Source organism: Chenopodium quinoa, unplaced genomic scaffold (assembly GCF_001683475.1).
Source record: "Chenopodium quinoa cultivar QQ74 unplaced genomic scaffold, ASM168347v1, whole genome shotgun sequence".
Lineage (NCBI taxonomy): Eukaryota > Viridiplantae > Streptophyta > Magnoliopsida > Caryophyllales > Amaranthaceae > Chenopodium > Chenopodium quinoa.
The window spans coordinates 989,160-1,011,314 of NW_018742681.1; the positions used below are offsets into that span (position 1 = coordinate 989,160).

Here is a 22,155-nt window from a genome sequence, read left to right on the forward strand (position 1 = left end):
AATGCATCATGTGTTGTGATTCCCATGCACACTTGCTCATTGCTTGATTCCGTACTTCCTTCAAGCATCTCTTCATACAATGCCATCTCTTTGCTTTGGTCACCTATCTTTTCCTTGTTCAAAAGGACATTCTCAAGGGCATCTTTAGTAGTGAGCAAGTGCTCATGCATAGAAGTTACAATAGAATCAATAGTATCAATCATCATGCAAATATCAAGACTAGAGCTTGGATATTTCATGCTCTCATTCAAATCAAATTCTATCACCTCATCTCCTACTTTCAGTGAAATTTTAGCACTTTGAACATCTATTAAAGCACCCGAAGTAGCAAGAAAAGGTCTTCCTAGAATTATTGGAATGTTAACATCTTCATCCATCTCTAACACAACAAAATCCACCGGGATTACAAACTTCCCCACCCTTAGAGGAACATCCTCTACCTTACCCTTTGGGAATTTAATAGAGCGATCGGCCAATTGAAGGGTGATGTTGGTGGGTAGAAGTTCCCCTATCTCAAGTCTTTGGTATACCGAGTATGGCATTAGGCTAACACTAGCCCCTAGGTCACAAAAAGCATTATCAATTTGCATCTTGTATATTGCACATGGGATAGAAAAGTTACCGGGGTCTTTTAATTTGGGTGGCATCTTGTTCATGATAATTGCACTACAATTCTCGGTGAGACTCACCGTTTCAACCAATTCACACTTTCTCCTTCCACTCAAAATATCTTTCAAAAACCTAGCATAGTTAGGCATTTGCTTAATAGCATCGGTAAAAGGAATTGAAAGGTGAATTTGTTTCAACGTTTCAAGAAATTTTCCAAATTGCACATCTAATTTGTTTCTAACAAATTTGTGAGGATATGGTAGTTTTTGCAATTGTTTTGTTTCTCTCTCTTTTTCTCTTCTCTCTTCACTCTCTTTTTCAAAATCTTTCTCTTTCTCAAATTCTTTTTCTTTCTCACATTCTTTCTCCTTTTCATTCTCATGGTTTTGCTCTCTCTCCTGTTTAGAATCACTTTTAAAGGGAGGCTCACTTATGTTCATTCTCTCATTGCCTTTTTTAGGAACACTTTCTTCCAAAACTTTACCACTCCTTGTTGATATAACATTTACAGGCTTCTTAGGATCTAGTCCTTGGGGTGGTAGTTTAGAAGTGCTAGTCCCTTCCTTCAAAGCATTGGCCAATTGTGAAATTTGTGTCTCTAGCATTTTATTATGGGTCATCACTTCACTAAATTTCTTTTCACTTGAGGCCATGAAAGAATTGAACATTTTAGTTTGATTTTCCATCATTTCCTCCAAGCTAGACCTACTATGTGGTGCTTGTGCATAGTGGTTGTCTTGGGAAGCCCTATTACCTCTAACATTCGAATTGGACGCATTTTGATTTGAAGAACCTCTATTATTATTGTTGTTCCAATTGTTCCGATTATTAGAGTTTCCTCCTTGGTGAAATTGCCCTTGATTCCCATAGTTTCCTTGATTATTATGATTATGGTTACCATAACCACCTTGTTGGTTGTAGTTACCTTGGGGATTTTGGTCCCTTTGGTTCCTATTTCCATATTGATTTTGATTATGGTAATCGTAATCATTTCCTCTTTGGTTATAGGAATTCCCCCCTTGTTCTCTTCTATTTGGTGGTAAGTATCTTTGATTATCATTCTTATGTCTATTATCATAAGACAAGGCATTGACTTGTTCATTTTCATTTTCATTACCATCTTCGTATTGGGGTTGGGGTTGGAAATCATAATTACAAGAAGAGGTATCATGGTCATAAGACCCACAATTTTCACAAAACAAACATCCATGAGGCATGTTATTAGAAGTAGAGGGAGAAGAGTTAGAATTCATACCTCTCCCCTTAGATTGGGAGGGATGCTCTTGTGTTGAACTAGAGGTCTCTAGTTTTTCCTTAATGGACGTCATCTCCTTTCCAAGGTTGGCGATTTGGGAGGTCAAATTGTTGATGGCATTAAGGTGATCAACGGAGTAAACCGCATTTCCTCCCTTGTTTAGAGAATCTCTCTCTCCTTCTTGCCAATCCATGTGGTGCCTCACCACATCCTCAATTATCTCTATGACTTGCTCCTCCGTCTTGTTCATAATCGGGCCACCCGCTCCTGCATCCAAGCTAGTCTTTCCTTGTGGGCTCAAGCCCCCATAGAAAATTTGAAGCACTTGATATGACGGGATGCCATGATGAGGGCACTCCCTTTGATATTCCTTGTATCGTTCCCATGCTTCATAAATGGTTTCACTAGCTTTTTGACGGAAACCTTGGATCAAAGCTCTTGCCTCGGCCGTCTTCTTTTGGGAATAGAATCTTTCTAAGAAAGCCGTGGTGACCTCGTCCCAAGTTCTCAAGGAGTTAGGCCTCACCTCCTTCTCAAGCCATTCTAGAGCTCTTCCTATCAAAGAAAAAGGAAACAACTTTAGTCTCACAAACTCTTGAGTTACCCCATTTACCTTGATCGTGTTACAATATTTTTCGAACTCGTTCAAGTGTGCAAGAGGGCTCTCATGTTTTGCTCCACTATATTGCCTCCTTTCAATCAAATTAATCATTGCGGGCCGAATCTCGAAGTCATTGGCTTGAGTAACGGGTGGAGCAATGCCGCTTCAAGCTCTATAAGCTCCCGGAGTTCCCAACTCCTTTAAAGGTCTTTGAGGTGGTGGTTCCGCGTCACCCATTTGATCTCGATCCTCCTCGAAATTGGTCTCTCTAGCTGGGGGAGTAGTAAACGGCCTAGAACCGGCTCTTTTTCTCCTTCTATAAGTTTGCTCAATCTCGGGATCGTAAGGTACCAAGATCCTGTTATGAGTTCTGCGCATACACTCTCAACAAACGCAATTAGTACCAAGGCTACAAGTGTAGCAAAAAAGAAACAATCTTTTTGAAAAATTTTTTATGGTGAACTAGACTCAAGTAATCAATTAGCTATCAACAACACCGTTCCCCGGCAACGGCGCCATTTTGATGAGCGTTAGAACGGTCGCACATTCCACACTCAATCAAACACATTTATTAACAAACACCTTACAAACCAAGCATAATGACAAGTAAGAGTTCGGTCCACAAGGAACGGGATATGATTGCCAAAGATCTTTACACTTAAGCTAACTCGAAGTCAATTGGTGAATTGGGGTTCGTCTAGAAGACAAACAAACTATGGTTCTAAATCAATGAATTAAAGATACTAGGGAATGAGATCCACTCAACCAAGGCAAATAGGCAAACGGGGAGTAAAATAGACAAGATATAGCAAGGACTATATGTAAATCAACCTCATGCAATTAGAAAACAACTCACACTACTAAACTTAGATTCCTCATTAGTTTAGCAATAGATGATACATAATCAAATTACAATAAGTAATGACGTACTCAATTTACACTTCCATGTCAAATTAGGCATATCATACTATCAAGCTCCTTAGTCAAGGGTAGCTAAACCTATCATGAGGAACTAACAAGCAATCTCATATAATCAATTTAATTGCAATTCAAACATCAATGCTTCTCCCACATTTGCATAGTTAACCCAAAAGGTCGAGCTTCACCCAACCCCTAGCAAGAAGACTACTCACAACTCATGTTTATCAACATGCAATCAAGGATTAGGGGTTCTAAATACTTCAATAATTGGGGAAAAGTGGTTAACAATTGAAATAACTATCATCCAATAACAAATTACCAAGAACTAGGAAGATTTAAATAACATGCAAATACCAAATAAAATCTGAAATTAAAAGGGAGAAGGTTGGAGAAATTACTAATTGAAGCTTCAAATGTTGAATACAAATTGCCAAACTTTGAGAATAATTCTTGAATTTCACTAATACAATGATTTGATTTGATGAAAACTAAGCTAAATTAATCCTAAGGAATGTTTCAAACTAAGGGAGATTTCTGAAAACTAGGCTACTGTCCCCCCTTCTCCTCCCTTTTTAAACGATCACAAAAGGACCTTAAATAGTCCGTACAAAATTGGCTGAGATCGGGAAAAGGTCCGACCGAACTCTGGGTAAGTTCGGTCGGACTCAGGGTAGGTTCGGTCGAACCCTGTGTAGGTTCGGTCGAACCTCCCTGATCCTTGTTTGGTCGAACTTTTGAGGTTCGACCTCTCCTGCAAAATTGCTGAAAACAGGTTTGACACTGCCTTCATTGCACCCTGGAGGTTCGGTCGAACTTTTGAAAAGTTTGACCACACCAAGGTTCGACCGGACCTTTCAGAGGTTCGACCACACCTCCTCTTGCACTTCCTTTTCTTGCTTCCTCTCCTTCCCTTTTGCTCCTCTTGCCTTTGACCATGGCTTCCATGCTTGGCCAAGGGGCCTCCCACCGTGCATAGGACCGTCACGGAACCTGCAGAAGATACCAAAGTTCACGAGAGCATGGGGATGATAAAATAATGCATAAAGATTATCAAAATAAGCATTACTTTTCATCAACACAAAAAGAAGCCATAAGAGGATAATGAGGTGGAAAAACCTAAGAAAAATAAGAGGAAAAAGACCTAAATACTACCCCTAAGAGTGACATAAATGTCACTCATCATTACATTAATTCAAATTAAGAGTAAAAACTCACAATCATCACACCACTACCCAAACCCAAATATAGCATGAATAAATCAGATATAGTACCAAAATTAATCATATACTTATGCTAAAATTCAATAGTACTACCATCAAAAGCTAAATCCACTATATCAATCCTTCCCATTCAATTCATACGGTAACATCTCCATCAATTACTCATAAATAAACTCCATACCTCAACTTCTTCCGGATTCGACTCGCAATGTTCAGCTTCATGCTCCAACTCGCATTCTTCCTTGTTTTCCATAGAACCTTCACTAACCTCCATTGATAGTACTTCCTACCAAACAACAAACAACAGCTTAATTATTTTACACACCCTAATTTATCTAAATTTTTCTAGCCAAACAAAAGTCCCACTTCACTATACCTGAATTCGAATTCAACCGCCGCTTCGGGAATTTTTGTCGGAGCTTCAATAAGATTGTTCACCGCAGTCCACAGTAGGTTGCCTCATAATTTCTTTCTCTCCTTTTACACCCCGTTGCCAGGAGATTTTTCGGGGGATAGAGGCAATACACTTACCAAGTGTATCTATTTTTTTTTACCCTATCCTTATTTCTTTTACATATTCTAAAAACATTTGCCTTTTTTTAATTTGCAGAAATATTATTTTATTGAGGTATTGGGCAAGGGAACCCAATACCAGGTAATGGGCAATACTTCCTCCTAAATGATGTCCTATAGCACACGGGTATGTATCTTTTTTTTTTTGAAAGAAACGGAAGCTAGTATTAATTACGAGATAAACTATCCACGAGTACATATGGAGCAATATCATGGGGATAATGATTTTCCCAGACTTGCTCGACTCCAAAAGGAACTAGCTTAGCAACATGATGAGCTACATAGTTGCCATCTCTCATAACATGGGACCAAACGACAGAATTAAAATGAGTACACAACGAAAAGATATCTCCTAGCACAGTATCAAGATTATTAAAGTAGATCGAGCCTTTCGAAAGACGATTAATAAGCAATTGGAAGTCTGACTCCAAAACCACATTCTCCACTCCATACCTGCTCCCCAAACGCAAGGCCATGTCAATTGCCTTAGCTTCAGCCACTTTTGGTGGCCAGTAGGCCTTAACCCTCCTAGAGGCTGCAAATAGAAAAAAAACCATTATGATCTCTAGCAATTGAACCAAGCCCGATCCATCCCTTGTCACTCAACGAAGCATCAGCATTGATTTAAATGCTGCCATCAGGTGGGGCGCACCATTTTTTTTGGGCTTGCAGCTAGGCGAGGCAGAGTGTTCTTGTAAATATAATGAGCATACTTCCCATACTCATCTACAAGTTGATAGACATGACTGATCAAGACATTGTTTGGGGTAGAGCGATCCTCAAAGACTTTCAGGTTACGCTCTCCCCAAATACACCAAGCTAAATACATACCTCATTGTTGGCTCTTAGTATCAACTGCCTTCCGACTAGCCACAAGGTCTCTCATTGATCCTCCAGCCTCCCAGTTCACCATAGCAGTACAATAGGTGTCCTACCACAATTCTTGCACCCGAAAACAGCTAAAAATAGCATGCCCCGTTGTTTCCTCCTCTAACCCACACCATGGGCAATTTGCAGACTTGATTAAGTGGCGTCTCTTTAGCAACGATCGAGTATGAAGAGTTTTAGTGCATAAGCGCCAGAAAAAATGCCTCACTTTCGGGCTCACATCCATCCCCCAGATTTCCACCCAAGCTTGATGAAAACTATCCAAGTTACAACCTTTACCCAAAAGATATGATATTTTGACAGAATAATTTCCATCTTTTGAGATAGCCTAGGTAAGCTCATCTCTTTGCCCACATGAACTGATTGGTATTGCAAGAATGCAGTGCATATCCCTTGAATTGAAGTTCTCCTTAATGAAGTCTTTCCTCCACTCCATGTGTTCCACCTCTATAAGGTCAATTATAGAGTTAATACCAGGCACCATCTCGCTAGTTATAAAGCGACCATTCTCATCCGTAAGCCACGGGTCTTGCCAAACATTAATTGAGTCACCATTGCCCACTCTTCAAATCGTTCTCTCTTTAATCAAGGCTTTCGAACTCCAAATACTTTTCCAAGAGAAACTACAAGAGTATCCCAACGAAGCTTCAAGAAAATCACAATGCGGATAGTATTTGGCTTTCATCACCCATCCTAGAAGGGAATCTGGAGCCTTAACTAAGCGCCATGACGACCAAGGAGAGCATTATTGAACACAGAGAGGTCCCTAAAACCCATTCGCCAAGACACTTGGGTGAACATATTACATCCCAACTTTTCCATTGGATCTTACGTTGCAAATCACGACTCCCCCACCAAAATCTTGCCATTACCGAGTGGATGCTATTAATGACTGAAACAGGAAATTTATATACCCCCATTAAATACGTTGGAATAGCTTGAATTACAGATTCAAGAAGGACCTCCTTTCCTGCTCTTGATAAAAAAAATTATTTCCAACCCTACAATTTCTTCCAAATTCTGTCAATCAGAGCGCTAAAAATCTTCTTCTTTGATCTCCCAATTATTGTAGGAATTCCGAGATATTCCATGCTCATCAACCAGTCGCATATTCAAAAGACTCATCAATTCTTCTTTTTGCTCCATACTTACCCCTTTGCTAAAAGAAACCTCCGACTTGTCATAATTAATTTTCTGCCCGGATGCTGCTTCATATTGGTTGAGAATATCTACGATTAGTGAGCATTCTTGTCGATTGGCTCTAGCAAAGAGGAGACTGTCATCTGCAAATAAAAGATGTGACACTTGTGGCCCATTCTGACTAGCTTTAGCACCATGAAGCTTATTATCTCGAACTTTATTCTGCAACATTCTAGAGAAAACATCAGCTACCAGAATAAAGAGATAAGGGGAAAGAGGATCCCCTTGTCGGAGGCCCCGTGTAGGGGTAACTGAGCCACATACTCCTCCGTTAATAACGAAGGAATAAGAGACAGTAGATACACAGTCCATTATTAAATTCACCCAACGGCGATCAAAACCCATAGTGAGAAGCAATTTACACAGAAAGCCCAATTCGACCCTTGTCATAAGCTTTACTCATATCTAGTTTCAGAGCAACAAACCCTTCCTCCCTTTACTCCTTTTCTTCATAGTATGAAATAGCTCCAGAGCAATTAAAGCATTATCAGTAATGAGTCGACCGGGAACATATGCACTCTGATTCTCAGAAATAATATGAGGGAGGACATTTTTTAGTCACATAACGATTGCTTTTGAAACAATTTTGTAAAGCATATTACAAAGAGCAATAGGTCGAAATTCAGCCGTATTATTAGGGTCTGGACTTTCGGGATCAAGACAATATTGGTATTATTAACACATTCTGATGAAGAGATACCATGTAAAATGTTAATGACGAAGTGTGTTACCTCATCACCGTCAATGTGCCAAAAGCGCTGATAAAAAATCGCATGTAATCCATCCGGCCCGGGAGCCTTGCAAGGGTGCATTTGTTTTGGCGCTTGTAAAATTTCATCTCTCATGAAAGGCCTCAACAGTTCATCATTAGCCTCTGGCGAGACCAGTGGTCCCACATTATGAAGCGCCTCCTGAATGCAGTCATTTGAAGGGTTATCCAAAGTGATGAATAACTCCTTAAAATGATGAGTAATTGTACGCTCAATACCATCTTCGTCAGCATGCCACGAGCCTTAACTGTCAAGGAGACCATCAATTCGATTTTTGTTCTTCCTTTGAGATGCCTTGTGATGGAAATATGATGTGTTCTTGTCCCCATCTCTAACCTCCAAAACTCGGCTTCTAATGTACCAGTATGCTTCAAGCTTTTCATTCAAATCATCAAGGGCTTTTTCAAGAGCAGCACATTCCTTAATATTATCCCCCGAAATACCAGATTGTTGAGCCTCGTGTAATTCTTTCTCCTTCTCAGCCAGCTTCTTTTCTAATTTATAAAAATTTTCTGCACTCTAAGTAGCTAAGCCTCTATCCATAGCAACGATTCTATCAACTGTCATCCTCCCCTCTGAGCTTTCTCAGGCCTTCATAACAGCTTGCTCACATCCCTCATCAAGGAGCTAACAAGTTTCAAACTTAAACTCCTTCCTTTTTTCCTCTTCCTCGACGGATTTTCACACAATAAATGGTTGTTAATCTGATTTGTATCTCATAATATGTTCAACAGTGTAACTCGGAAACATAGTCACCTAATCATGAGAAGCAAGAAAACGGTCAAGGCGTTCACGGACCCGAGTTTCAACTGAGTTTCCTCTTTCCCAAGTGTACCATTGACCCTTATAACCCAAATCACGCAGACTGCAATCATCAATAGCCTCACGAAAATTAGGAATCTTACGATGCTCCCTATCCACACCTCCCTCCTTTTCTGCATAAGTAAGGATTTCATTAAAATCTCCACCGAGAACAACGGGAAAATTAGTGTCATCACAGAGATGTCGAATGAGACTCCATGTCTTGTGTTTATCTTCCTCCTCCGGCCAGCCATAGACACCCACGAACCTTCATTTCACATTGCTACGGGTAATGTCACCACATATGCGGTTATGGGAAAAAGAAACCAAAGTGAAATCAATTCCATTCCTCTAATACAAACATAGACCACCAGCTTTGCCTCTACTTGCAACGCCAAAAGCACTAGGAAAACCAAGTCGTTCCTTCAGATTTTCTACCTGTTCTTCTTAATCATTGTTTCCGACAAGAAGATGATGTCGGGGGCAAAAGAATTGCTCCACCAATGAAGCTGACGAACTGACCCGGAGTTGCTCATCCCCCGACAGTTCCAACAAAGGATACTCATTGGACATGGTGGGGTTGGTTCATGCCAACCTCCGCCGAAATGTCAGTGTCCATATTAACAGTCAAGTCATGTTTTGGTCGTTTCCCTTGATCATCTTCATTCTGCAAATCTACTATTGTTTGTGGTAATAAGCTCCGTTTATGCTGATTTGGAGAAGTGTCTGCCTTGTGCTTTAACTCTTTATTTCTAGCAACTTTCACTATCTTGCAAGACTTTTTCAGAGCCTTCAAATTCTGATTTGCTTCTGTCACGTGGGCGCCAATGTTAAAAGAGAGAGTAAAGTCAAACAAATCCTCATTGAAACGTTCAGAGTTAAGCCTCTGAGTTGTTGTCCCAAGAGTAAGGGCGTTGTCATCATGAGGGGAGCATTCTAATAAATGAGCAGGAGTATCATTAGGGGCTGCTACCTGCTCCTTTTCTACTAGCACCAAGGATTTGTTGGGGATCTCTATGTCATGACTTTCCTGGTGAACCTCTTCAGCAGGTTTGTTCACAAACAGAATAGTTTTCTTCGCTTTGATCTTTTCCGCCTCCTCCATTTCCTTTGCCCTCCCCTTCCTAGGAATTGCTTTTAGGCCTAAGCCCTAGCCTAGTTTCTCTTCTTTATCTTCTTCTGGCACCACACGACAATCCTCCTCAGAATATCCCATAACACCACATGTAAAACAGAAGAAAGGGAGCCTTCCATAAGCAAAGTCAACTCTAAGCTCCCTCCCTTTCCTGCCTTTGATCATCTGGAAACGTCTTAGAGGTAGAGTAATGTCAAGTAGCAATTTGACATGACGGTATCGCCCTATACCAATGATATCATCTTCAATCTCCAGCACCTCACCCATACCCCCAACAATTGCTCGAACATGGTCATCTGACTTGCAATTAAAAGGTAGGTTTTTAATCCTCACCCAAAATGGCGAATGGGTTAGGTTTATCTGCTCAGGCTGTTCATCACCATCCACGTACTTCTTTCAAAAGAACCAACAGGTTATCAAAACACCAAGGTCGACCGTTCAAGACTTTCTCCATGTCATGCCAATGAAAAAACTGGAATGCAAATAAGTTAGGGCTAAGGACCCTAATTACTACTCCATGGCTAGGTGCCCAAACAGTAGTCATAGTTTTCTTAAAAGCATCAATGTTATAAGAACGTTGTGTGAGCAATTTACCAACAAGCATCAGCGAAAAATTATTTTCCTCTGCGCCAGGGTTTATCGCCCCCAAATCAATTGCTTTTCCCTCCTCTTCCTGAAAAACATTTAGCAGTGATTTCCTCTGCCATCGAAACAGTGGAGAAAGAGATAGTGATCGGTAGTCACGCCAAAATCCGGCAGCGATTCTATTTCGAGAGGTAGAAGATTGCCCTTTTTCTCGAGAGATAGTGCCCTTTCTTTCAAGGGAGAGTTCAAAAATTAGGTGAAGGTTTCGAAATGAGAGTACATATATAGCTGTGTATCTCTAGAGTCTATACCGAAACAGTTAAAAAACAAAAAAAGTGATACTCGTATATTTCCCTAAAACTTGCTAGATTCCTAAGGCTCGAATCAATCTCTCTCCCAGAGACTCAGACAAGCACCAGACCTTTCGAACTCCGAAAGAAGAAGTGCACCCAAAAAATTTCAGGTTCTTCCTCAAATTACATCTATTAATTCTTTCATCTTCAATCTCAATTTTTAAATTCCTCTTTTGCATTGAATTTAACATTGTCATACCTAAATGAATTCCGATCGAGTTAATTTTTGTGTTTCATAACCTAATCAAATTGCTTTTGATTTCAATCTAGCTTGTCAATTCTTAGCTTGCAATTGGAATCTACACCACTTGGTTTCTTCATGTCCTCCGCTCAAGATCCATTTTACATTGTAAAAGAGGAGATCCAAGATTCCGTAAGTTTACTGCTTCAATTGATCATAAATTTATAAATTTAATTTAAGTTCTTGCTATAAATGATTCAATTATGCGCATTGTTTGTATTTGATTATTTTGTTGATACATTGATTTTTTCGGTTTCGATATGTATGACTAAATCACGCATTGATCAGTGTTATTTAGGTTTTGATTAGTGTAAATTTTTGTTAATTTTCGCGTTTTCTAATCCGGATAATCCTTTGATAATTCTGCTTATGTTTTGATACACTGACAAAAGAATTTTTGTGTTATGTTAGATTGATAAGCTATTATCGAGCTTTCGTCAATGGGAGCATGCTGTTTATGGTTCCGGAGAGCAAGTACGCCTCACCGAGGAGCTTCGTACTGGTTGTGAGAGTATTGAGTGGCAGGTAATTTGATGAATACTTTTGCTCCTTTTGAAGATTTTTTGTGATTATGAAATTAATTTGGATTTGTTTATTAGGTTGGTAGAATTGAGCTCCTTATTTTTGTAGATGTGCTATGTTTTAAGATAGTTATTGAATTCGGATTAGTTTGTGCAGTAGTTAATGAGAATCATCCGTTAACTAGTGCATATATAACTCTCAACCTGTTCTTCAACTTCCATTAAAAGCACCAATTTATAATGATAGAGTTCTCTATTTCTGTTTCAGCTAAACTACTACGGATATATCTACATAGGATGATCGGACATATCCAGTATTTTATCAAGTATTTGTCACAATTCTAAATACCTAAAATGCTAATGGGAAATCCTGCTTCACAGTTTCCACTACCAATTGCTAAGTCAGGATCGGACATATCCAATATTTTATCCTGCTTCACAGTTTCCACTACCAGTTGCTAAGTCAGGATGTTCCAATCTGCAGTAGAACTGCTAATGGAAAATCTGAAACAATATTATAAACCCCTAAAATGCTGTGTACAAAACTTGACACTCACTAGTGATCCCTTTACGACAAGCAGGATAATGAATACAATCTCGTGTTGAATAGTTGGTGTGAAGCTGGATGACATGTCTCCTTGTGCTATATAGATGGTTCAAGTGATGTAATGTCAAATCGGCACTTTCCTAATAAAATTAAGCTCAGTTTTGTTCAGCTTATTTTGTTTAAAATTCAGAACTTTTTTTATTTGTACTTGTAGTGTCTAAAATTGTCTTATATGTTTAACTTATTTTGTTTTAAGTTAATTTTTTTTTTTTTTTTTTTGGTGCAATTGTTATAAGGTGTTTTGCTTGCAAAGAACTTATTTTGTCAGAAACTGAAAATGTCTTATCTAGGTGTGATGTTGTATGAAATTGCTGAAAAAACCTTTTTTTTTTAGTACTTGTTTTAATTTATTTCTAACTTTTCTGAAATTATATTGTATGAAGTATGGAATAAGTCAAATAAGGAATGATTGGATGAAACAAACATATAGTGGAGTCCTGAAGTAGAATTTAATTGGAAAAATCTGAGGTTCTTAGGTGGATATATAGTTCAAGTCTTCTTGTCCATGTTTGCTTATGTAAAACTTAAAACTCTATTATTTGCGTAACCATTTTAATTTTTTAAAGGTTCTAATGGTGGAGAGGTTTTACATTCATATTTTTCTTTTCCTTGTTAACCCCCATTGTCGTAAGCTGTTAAGAATTAAGCAGGAGCATTCTTAAATCACTCTTCACTGTATTTGTACATTTATTTAACGTGATTTGCTACTGTTGCCCTGTCTACTTCTCTCCTGTATCTCTTGCCTTAATTTGTTAACTTTTATTTATTTTTTAATGTCTGATTGGCCCTATCTTGATCCCCCTTAAACAGCTATGTACTGGACTAAAAGGTTATTTTTGATAGGAAGGTTGATGAGCTGGACAAAGCAGTTTCTGTGGCTGCGAAAGATCCTGCTCACTATGGTATCGATGAGGGTGAGCTGGAAAAACGTCGCAGATGGACCAGAACAGCACGTGATCAGGTACTGTTTAGCTTGAAATAAAATTGTATGTAATCAGCATTGCTATGTTAACTGCATTTGGCTGCTATAAAATCTTTTTTGGCTTTTCTGTTTTGTTTCATTCTCTCTCTCTATTTTTTTCCCCCTCTATTCAGACACTTTCTTGGTGGGTATAACTGGTATATTCATGCTGAAATATAGATATATTTTGTAATTCTGGATATGACTTTGCTACTTGACAAACAAAGGAATATCAGCAAGATTCATGTTCATAATTGATGTCAATCTGTTAGAGATATTTAAACACTTTTTAATATGCAATCAGTTTCAGATCATATGAATGATTGAAAAGTGTTAAAAGAAAAAAAGGATTTTGAAATGACTGCTCTGAATCTACTAGTTTTAGTGTTTATGTTGTTGCGTGATGACTGTTAATGGGGATTTTCCAGATAGTAAGGAACTTTAAAAAGGCTTGTTCAGTCGGTTCATCTGAATTTTTTTGAAAAGCAGTGACATTGTGAAATACTGAAATTGAACTTATAATCCATTTAAAGAGATTATTGGGTTCCGTGAACTTCTTTTCTGAATCTTTGAATTCTTTGAAATTCCCTTTGTCTTTGAAATAGTAAATTCCTCATGTACTTCAGAACATATTCCCAATTAGCTAATACCTCCTGTATAATCTTTTACAGGATACTAAACAATTAATTATAGTGGTAGCCAGCCTCTCACTCTGTTAGAAAAAGAGAATTTAGTTACTGGGAATTGATTAAGTTACAAAAAGATCAACTGCTTTCGGAAGTTACTGATTGTCACTCAAATATTTGTACAGCTGGAAAAAAAATGTGCAGCACCTGATGGCAATGTTTTTATTAAATGGTTAATATACTATTCTCTCCCATAAAGAATTGCTCTCACAGCATTCACAAAAAAAAAAAAAAAAAAAAAAAAAAAAAAAAAAGCTCTCCCACAAAGAAATGCTATTAACTACCCAATTGTTTAAGACTGTCATTTCCCTTGCTTTCATTTTATTGTTTAGTTATAATCAATAATAGGATGGACACCTTAAATGATGATTACAAGTAGGAAATGATTAAGTGATTTTACAAAATTATATGACTTTCTTCAAAAAAAAAAAAAAAAAAAAACAAAAACAAAAACATATGACAAACAGAAGCTTACAAGTTGTTTTACTCTCAAAGGCTATACCAAATTATGATAATTCTTCAAGTTTTGGATTCTTATTTCTCTCCTTACATTGGTTCATTATTTATTTTTCTTTATTTTCAAAATAGCGTTCTAACGCTTTGTTGTTGGTGTTTAATAGTGTTTAATTCCAATTATAGCCCTTATATGGCGGGTTCATTACGTATTCTTCTTTAAATAAAGCAAGAGGTGGCAATGCGTGTTTATTTGAATCTGTGCTAAATAATAATACATCAAGTTTATAGGACATTTGCTTTTCTATGGGATAAAGCTAGAAGGAATAATTTGCTGTTTTAGATGTGAAGGGCTGTGCAATTGTGCGTTGATTTGTTCTCACACCACCTCAACTAACAGCTGCAAGGAGTTGTATTTAGAGGCTATTAGGTGATGTTCTATGGTGGTTTCAAAACTGTAAGGAATTGTCTAGATGTTATCACTGATGATATTATGCTAGCTCCTGAACTGCAGTTTAGATTTACCCTTTTACTCATTCATAATGTACTATGGAAATTTTCATGCATTTATGAGGCATCAAATTATTTATTTTGGCAAGGTTTAGATATTAATGATATTGGGTGGTTGATAAGTGTCTTTTTCTTGGGGTTAAAATGAGCTAGAATTCTTTTGTTATAGCTTCCATTGACACATTGACATTATCTGATAAAGCATAATTGTAATTTACATGTGCTTTGGTATGATTAAGTTCTGAATCTTCTGATGAACAATCTGCACAATTTGTATATTTTGTGTCTCTTTGGGAGGATATAGGCAACTTGTTTGACTGACCAAAGCCATTGGGATGTTTGTTAGGTGGGCTCTGTGAAGAAAAAAGTATCATCTGGAAAGGAGCTGAGCTACCATGATTCTCACCTGGAACTGATGAGGCTTCCAATGGAACACCCACATCAGACAGAAAGGTCCAACCAATACGGGCACCACACTGATGACTACATATCATCAGAATCCGATAGACAGATGCTTCTGATAAAGTAACACCTTCATTTCCTTGAGAATTGTTATATTTTTCACCTGTCATTACTTGTTTGTATTATTTAGCAATGTGGCTATGAATTGTTTTTATTTCTCTTTCATTATGTATGGCATTTGTGTTTCTGTATCTGGCCTGTAAGTTGATCTGTTTTGGTCAGTGTTCACTTATGTTATATTGGTTTAATTTGAGAAGCTGATGTGCTTACCAATTATGGACACCCATTGGAAAACTGAGCTTTTAATTTATATGCTCTGGCAGGTTGTACTAAATAATACTTCCTCCGTTCTTATTTAATTGCAACAACTGGAGTTCACACATCCCAACACACTGCTTTTACCTTAAAAATCTTCAATTATCTACAATTAAAAACTATAGAAAAGTAGATATTATGAAATTTTCATCGAAACGAATCTAACCAGACCCAATTGTCCATTTTTCTTTTCTTAAACATCACAAAGATTACCACATCATAGGGTGTGAATACTGTTGTTCACTTAAGTTATTAGTTGGGATCAAGCTTAGACAACTTATCTGTTCATTTTGGGCTAGGAGAAGACTTTTCTAATTGTGGGGACGTATGCCAGACGTTACTTTTACCCCGGTGCTAGGTATCATGTGTATGCCACAAACGACTTTATTAAATAAAATTCTAACATGTTTCAAAAAAAAAAAAATCTAACACCAGGATGGGGAAGGCATAGGTATCATGTTTAAAAATCGTTGCAAGTAAAAGAAAACGGAGGAAGTATTACACAATACATAGGTGTTTTAGTATACAGTACTTTACATTTTTATTTTACAATACGTATTGTGGCCAGTAATCTGATTTCACACTTTTATTTACAATCACTCATATGCTGAACAAATTTTCTAGTTCACTTGATGTATGAATCCATCTGACTTGTATTTGGACACCAATTGAAGCTCAATTCCTACTTGCTATTATGGATCTCCCAGCTTGTACTCTCTTTCTGGTTAAGGGTAGAGGGAGTTATAGTCAATGATTCTTCTTATTTATTTATTATTAATTTTATTTTTTATTTCGTCACATATTTTTATGTCTAATTGAGTAGAAGAGAGGGAGGTGTAGTTTTTGGTTTTCTTGCTTCTTCAATCTTTGATTATATAATTCATATGCTTCTTTCTGGAAGTAGTATATGTATTAAAAGCTACAATTTCAGAATTTTGATCTTTTGCCTCTATCACGATTAATAAAATATGTGGCGACAATTGTTTTTGTGTTGTCTAAATCATTTAGTCATATTGACCTTTGTTTTATGTAGACAACAGGATGAAGAGCTTGATGAACTGAGTGCCAGTGTTCAGAGAATTGGAAGTGTTGGGCTTACTATTCATGATGAATTACTTGCTCAGGTTAGTATACTTCATAGTGTGAATTTGGAATGAATCAGTGTTGTTCAGAGTTGTCTTCGTGACTTGCAGCGAGCCTCGTGCTCTGAGTTTGATTGTGCAAACTCTTAGTCATATTATTGCCTTTTTCTCCTGCTGCAGGAAAAGATAATTGATGATTTGGGTGTTGAAATGGATAGCACCTCAAACCGGTTGGATTTCCTTCAGGTATTCACTTCAGATATGTATGTAAATTTTTTAGTATATACTGTATTAGGTACTCAAAATTGACACCTAACAAATCCAACTGTGCTTCTACTACCTTTGATTTCCCTCGCAGAAAAAGGTCGCAATTGTTATGAAAAAGGCAGGAGCCAAGGGCCAGTTAATGATGATATTGTTCTTGGTTGTTCTGTTTATAGTACTATTCATTCTCGTTTTCTTTACTTAAGATAGGAATATACTCTACGAATGTGGTTTTGCTCAGGTTTGGAAATTCTACTGGAAAATAGAAGAGAAAAAGACTGATATATTTTTTTGTGTAATATTTGGTCAATCTGTCTTGTAGATTATTTTATCAGAAAAAAAAAGATTTATTTTATAGCTTTAATATGATTAATCAAAAACTATTGTGTGCCTCAAGCGTACGGTATTTATGATGTACAAATGCTCTATTGGGTACTTATAACCAGCTTAGGTCCGTCTTCTAACTTGTTTTGATTATTTTTCAATATTTGATTATATTTCAATATTATCACTAACTAAATGACCAACATTTGCTATTTAGTCCGTTGCTTGATTTGCCTCCTGAAAGACATCACGAATGCTCCAGTTATCGTATTTGCCAAGAAGAGAACAAATGTCTTTAAAAATATGATTAATTTGTTGCCATGGTGTTGACTAAATGCCTTTAACGAACTTATTTACTAAAAGATTATTACCTTCAATTTTTGATCCCATGCTTAAGAGCTAGAAAAATGTCTTTATAAAGAGCCATGACCTCTGTTATGAAAACCAACCTTGGTGGTGCCGAGGTTGAAAGCACGAGCTCCTAAAACTGTCTTACTGCTGTCTTTGATGAGGATCTCTGCTGCTGTTGAGTAGTTGAGTACTGAATCGTGAAAATCGAGTTCGTAGAAATTTGTTGGAGAATGAGACGGAGGAGTAGATGAGGATCTCCAAATAGGAGACCCTAAGGAAGAAAAGGTATCAGTGAGAATTCTTTAGTGCCACTCATTGAACGCAAATTCTGCTCGGTGGTTAATTCTAGGGATATCAAAAGGTTCTTGGCGGAAAATTATAGAGTTACGCTCTTTCCTAATACTCCAAACAAGGAGGATAAATTTCCTAATAGTAATATAAGTTGTGTGTAAGCATAAAATTGCTTCAACTAAATCAGTGCCGGGAACTGTGCAATCCAACCAATTCTTAACCAAGGTATGGTCCCAAACATCACTAGAATGTATGCAAGAGAGAAAGTGATGGTTCATTGTTTCCCTATGAACATTACATAGATATCAGGCAGCAAATTATGTTGCCTCTCTCGGCTATTCAACTCCAACTCATCAAGATATAGATCCATTTCTACATAGTAAATTTTCTTAATTTTTACTCCTTGATAGATTAGGTCACGGTTTTGCGAGAAGACGTAGCTAATCTCTTTCATGTGTCTTACTTTTTTTACCAAAAAAAATAAAATAAAAATAAAAATAAAATTAACATTACATAGATCAACCACAGTCACTAGAATGAATTATGTTTCTTTTGCGAAGGATATCACGAACTCTTAGACTATTATGAAGAATTTGCCACAAGAAAATTTGGAGCTTAGGAGAAATATTTAATAAAATGTATGAGATAACTAATCAAGATCGAGATTATGGGCAAGCCATGTGGCAGATTTTACTGTAAAATTGCCTGACGAAGTGAGACCCCATACCGACATATCTAGCATCGTGCTACTTGGTATCAGAATTCATAACATTTGAGAAACAATATTGTTTGGGAGGAAGGAGCATAGCTTTTGTCTAACCCATTGTTTGTTGGGGAGTATGAAGTCTGACATTTTTGTGTTTAAGTCAACTTGATTTGGCTCCATACGAAGAGTTCAAGTAAGCAATGATTGGTGGTCCAATTATCAATCCAAAAATATATATCCATTCCATTTCCAATCTTATATCGAATTCCTTTTCTTAGAATGTCTCGTGGGGCAAGGATTTTCTCCAAATATGAGAATCTATATAGTACTAATCAAATTTATTGACATACTCCAAAATAAGTGGAAGAAATTGATCTTTTACTAGTAGCATCACAACACTTTGAAACTAGAATTAAAATATTTAAACAATGATTGTTACAGATATACAACTTTGCCAAAAATTGATCTTTGCTTTATTTTATAATAAATATATACGTAGTATAACTTAAGTAGGATATATGAGGAAGAACACATACCTCAGCAAATCAAAGAAAGGGAACAGAGCTACAAAACATCCATTATTACATCTACCAGTATCAGAGAGCATGGTTATTCTAGTTTACACTGAGATAATGACCAGGCATGTAAACTAGACTACATGTATCATCTTGAAAATAAATCGATTTTATAGCTTCCAATTGTCGCTCTCTCTAATGTACATTTTTGTTGAGTAATTTTTACATTGATTCATAAAAGAGAACTATTTCGATCATTCTGAAAGGCATTCTGTTTTAAATTATAAATCCATAGCATGCAATTACTTCTATATATGGTCTAAACATTGTTAGCCATTTTACAAACTACAATTTATTAACTTACTTTTGGTAAAACACAGTTTTTTTGTAAAAATTTGTATATTGTATATGATTAGTTATCTCATACATTTTATTAAACACCCTAATACTTCCTTCGTCCCCTTTTGTTTGTCACTTTTGAAGGAAAATCACGGGAATTAAGGTGGAGAATGTGAGGTAATAAAAGTATATGAAAAAATGAAAGTATCAACTAATAAAGTATAAAGAGTGCATGGGAAAGAGACATTTTCAATTAAGAAAATAATTAAAGTACATGAAAAAGAGAAAATGAGATATTCAAGAGTGTAAAGCATTAAATTAGTCAAAAGTTGGGCAAATTTTTTATGGCAAATGTTAGGGTAAAATGGGAAGAGGACTTAATAAGGACAAAAAAATGAGGGTATAAAAGTCTTTTTATGTATCTTAATAATTATGAAAATATGAAATATGACAAATATTTAGGAGCAATCAAAATAGCAAAAGTGACAAACAAAAGGGAACGGAGGGAGTAGAATATAAGAAGTATTTATTAAGAAACCACCCTTAAATTGTTGATTATTTCACTTGATTTTGTAGTAATATTTCATATTTAATTAGATAATATAGAGTACAAGAGCTTTCAGTCTTTCACCCATTTTGTAATGTCCAACCTTCTACTAAGATTTGTTAGAGGACTAGGGGTCTACAGGGAACTAGGGAAGGCTCTAGTAACCACACACTTGTGCTAGCCGGGCTCGGCCAAAGGCATGTGATGCGTATGTAGATGTACCCACCGATTTCTGTTATTCTTAATAGAAGAGAAACTCAATTTACTTCCATTCTAATCTTCATTAGTCACATAATTATACAAGGTAATGCACAAACCCTATAACTCTAGATTTGTTTTTTGCCTCTATATAAAAAGATTCCATCAAATTTATGCATTAGACTAGACTCCTAAGCTAAGGTAAACCTATCATAATATCTCAATTAAAATATAAAAATTAAATGAAATTTGAGAATATTAAGGACAATTACAAGGAAAAATATTATGGGATCGAAATTTTATTGATTAAATTAATATTTGATATATCATACATGTTGATCACCCATATTAACATACACTGACTTAATAAACACCCTCATACGAAAGATTCTCATGATCATATAACATGATTTTGTAGTGAAACTTAGACGATCTTCATGATCATATAACAAAAATTACATAATCAATTGGATCTATTTAAATTAGCAGTTTGATCCTCTTTGGCAACGTAGAGCCCCAGCTGATCTTGTAAGTTGTCTTGCAATCCTACCACTTTCGACGGGAAATCTTTGTTCATTGTTGTAGTTTGGTTTTACGAAACCCAAACCAATTTCATTGAAAGAAGCTCCATTTTCTAAGACATCTCCCACTGATTTAAAGTTCAATATCCCTTTTCCAGTATTCTTGCCATTCATGTTTATTAAAACCTGTAATAAAAGAAAAAAAAAACTATAAACTCTTCCGCTTAGGTAATATGTTTAAAGTTGACAACAAACTTGATTTTTGTATGTCTAATATAAACCAATCTAATGGAGCAAAAGAATTTAGCTGTTTCGATCCAGAGTTAGGCGCGACAAAGAGATTAGATTCGCTCTTTATGCTAGGGCTCATGCTTCCTCCTATAGCGTAAACTTCCCATCCTAGATATAGTTATTAGCTACATGAGCATAACCATGACGAACTCTGCACAACCATACCACAATTTTTAGAATGCACCCTAAAAGTAACAATAATAGTTGCAATGATCACCAAAGAAGAATAAAAATTAGCTAGACCTTGGCATACGCTGGTGGCAGTTGGGGCCAAATCGGTTGTAGACAACCGTGACCTTCATGTTCTTGTCATCCTTGAAATCATCATCATGGCCTAGTAGCATGACCTTATTGTGGTCGCGAAACCAATTGTTGGAGATGGTAATGTTGGTTGAGCCAAGGGTTACATCGATGAGGCCATCTTTGCTCCTATAAAGGGTGTTGTGGTCTATCCACACCTTTGTTGAGCCAAGCATTCTAATGGCATCCCCGTCCATTTTGCTCATTGGCAACAACTTTGCACCAGGTCCCATAACCGAGCCTGCTGGTTGGGATCGACAATGGTGAATTCGCAACCCATGGATGATCACATTAGTAACCTAAGCATACCATGAAAAAATAAGTACGATTTAGTCATGATGCATACATGTAAAATTTGAGCCGTTAAATTCCAAATAGTTGGATGATAGCTAAAAAATAATATGGTATGTAAGCATGTATTGAAAAAATGATTGCCATTTATAGTCATTTTTAAAGTTTAATTGAACTTTAAAATGTGTTCATTTGAATAAATAAAAGATCCTCTTTTGTTACCCTTCTATAAATAGATTTTTACCCCTTCCTTTTTTGGACATTTCCAAAACTTAGAGAGAGACGTCCGTTTTTAGAGAGATAAACTCTGACAACTGCCTGTATACCTTGCAAGTAGTTGCTTTCATTTCACTACTCATAGCCGGTACACTGTCTGGGTAGTTTGCAAACAGTTATTCTTTTTCCAAGGGGTACATCCGGTTATCTATTCTAGAACCGCTTGTGTACCCTTCAAGCAAGCTTTGGCAT

General features: G+C 36.7%; 3 protein-coding genes across 4 annotated transcripts; 1 reads left to right on the forward strand and 2 right to left on the reverse strand.

The window, feature by feature from the left end:
* Nucleotides 1-9,988: 9,988 nt before the first annotated feature.
* Nucleotides 9,989-11,102, reverse strand: LOC110722461. Its single transcript, XM_021901731.1, has 3 exons — nt 10,980-11,102; nt 10,485-10,673; nt 9,989-10,366 (listed from the first exon to the last, which is right to left on the reverse strand). The coding sequence occupies exons 1-3, from the start codon at nt 11,100-11,102 to the stop codon at nt 9,989-9,991; spliced, it is 690 nt and encodes a 229-aa protein (XP_021757423.1).
* On the forward strand, nt 10,854-17,477 carry LOC110722387 (syntaxin-61-like). Of its 2 annotated transcripts, XM_021901653.1 has the most exons (8): nt 10,854-11,021; nt 11,182-11,284; nt 11,564-11,677; nt 13,128-13,241; nt 15,237-15,415; nt 16,701-16,791; nt 16,930-16,995; nt 17,108-17,477. In XM_021901653.1, the coding sequence occupies exons 2-8, from the start codon at nt 11,231-11,233 to the stop codon at nt 17,216-17,218; spliced, it is 729 nt and encodes a 242-aa protein (XP_021757345.1). In that variant the 5' UTR covers nt 10,854-11,021; nt 11,182-11,230; the 3' UTR covers nt 17,219-17,477. The 2 variants fall into 2 exon arrangements, with proteins under 2 accessions (XP_021757345.1, XP_021757346.1); XM_021901654.1 differs by lacking the exons at nt 10,854-11,021; nt 11,182-11,284 and having other exon boundaries at nt 11,592-11,677; nt 13,124-13,241.
* Nucleotides 17,478-20,997: 3,520 nt separating this feature from the next.
* LOC110722462 (pectate lyase 1-like) lies at nt 20,998-21,629 on the reverse strand. The gene is given in 3 exon segments (XM_021901732.1): nt 20,998-21,213; nt 21,216-21,247; nt 21,340-21,629. Coding segments are annotated over 3 exon segments (522 nt in total). The 3' UTR covers nt 20,998-21,013.
* Between the last annotated feature and the right edge of the window lie 526 nt (nt 21,630-22,155).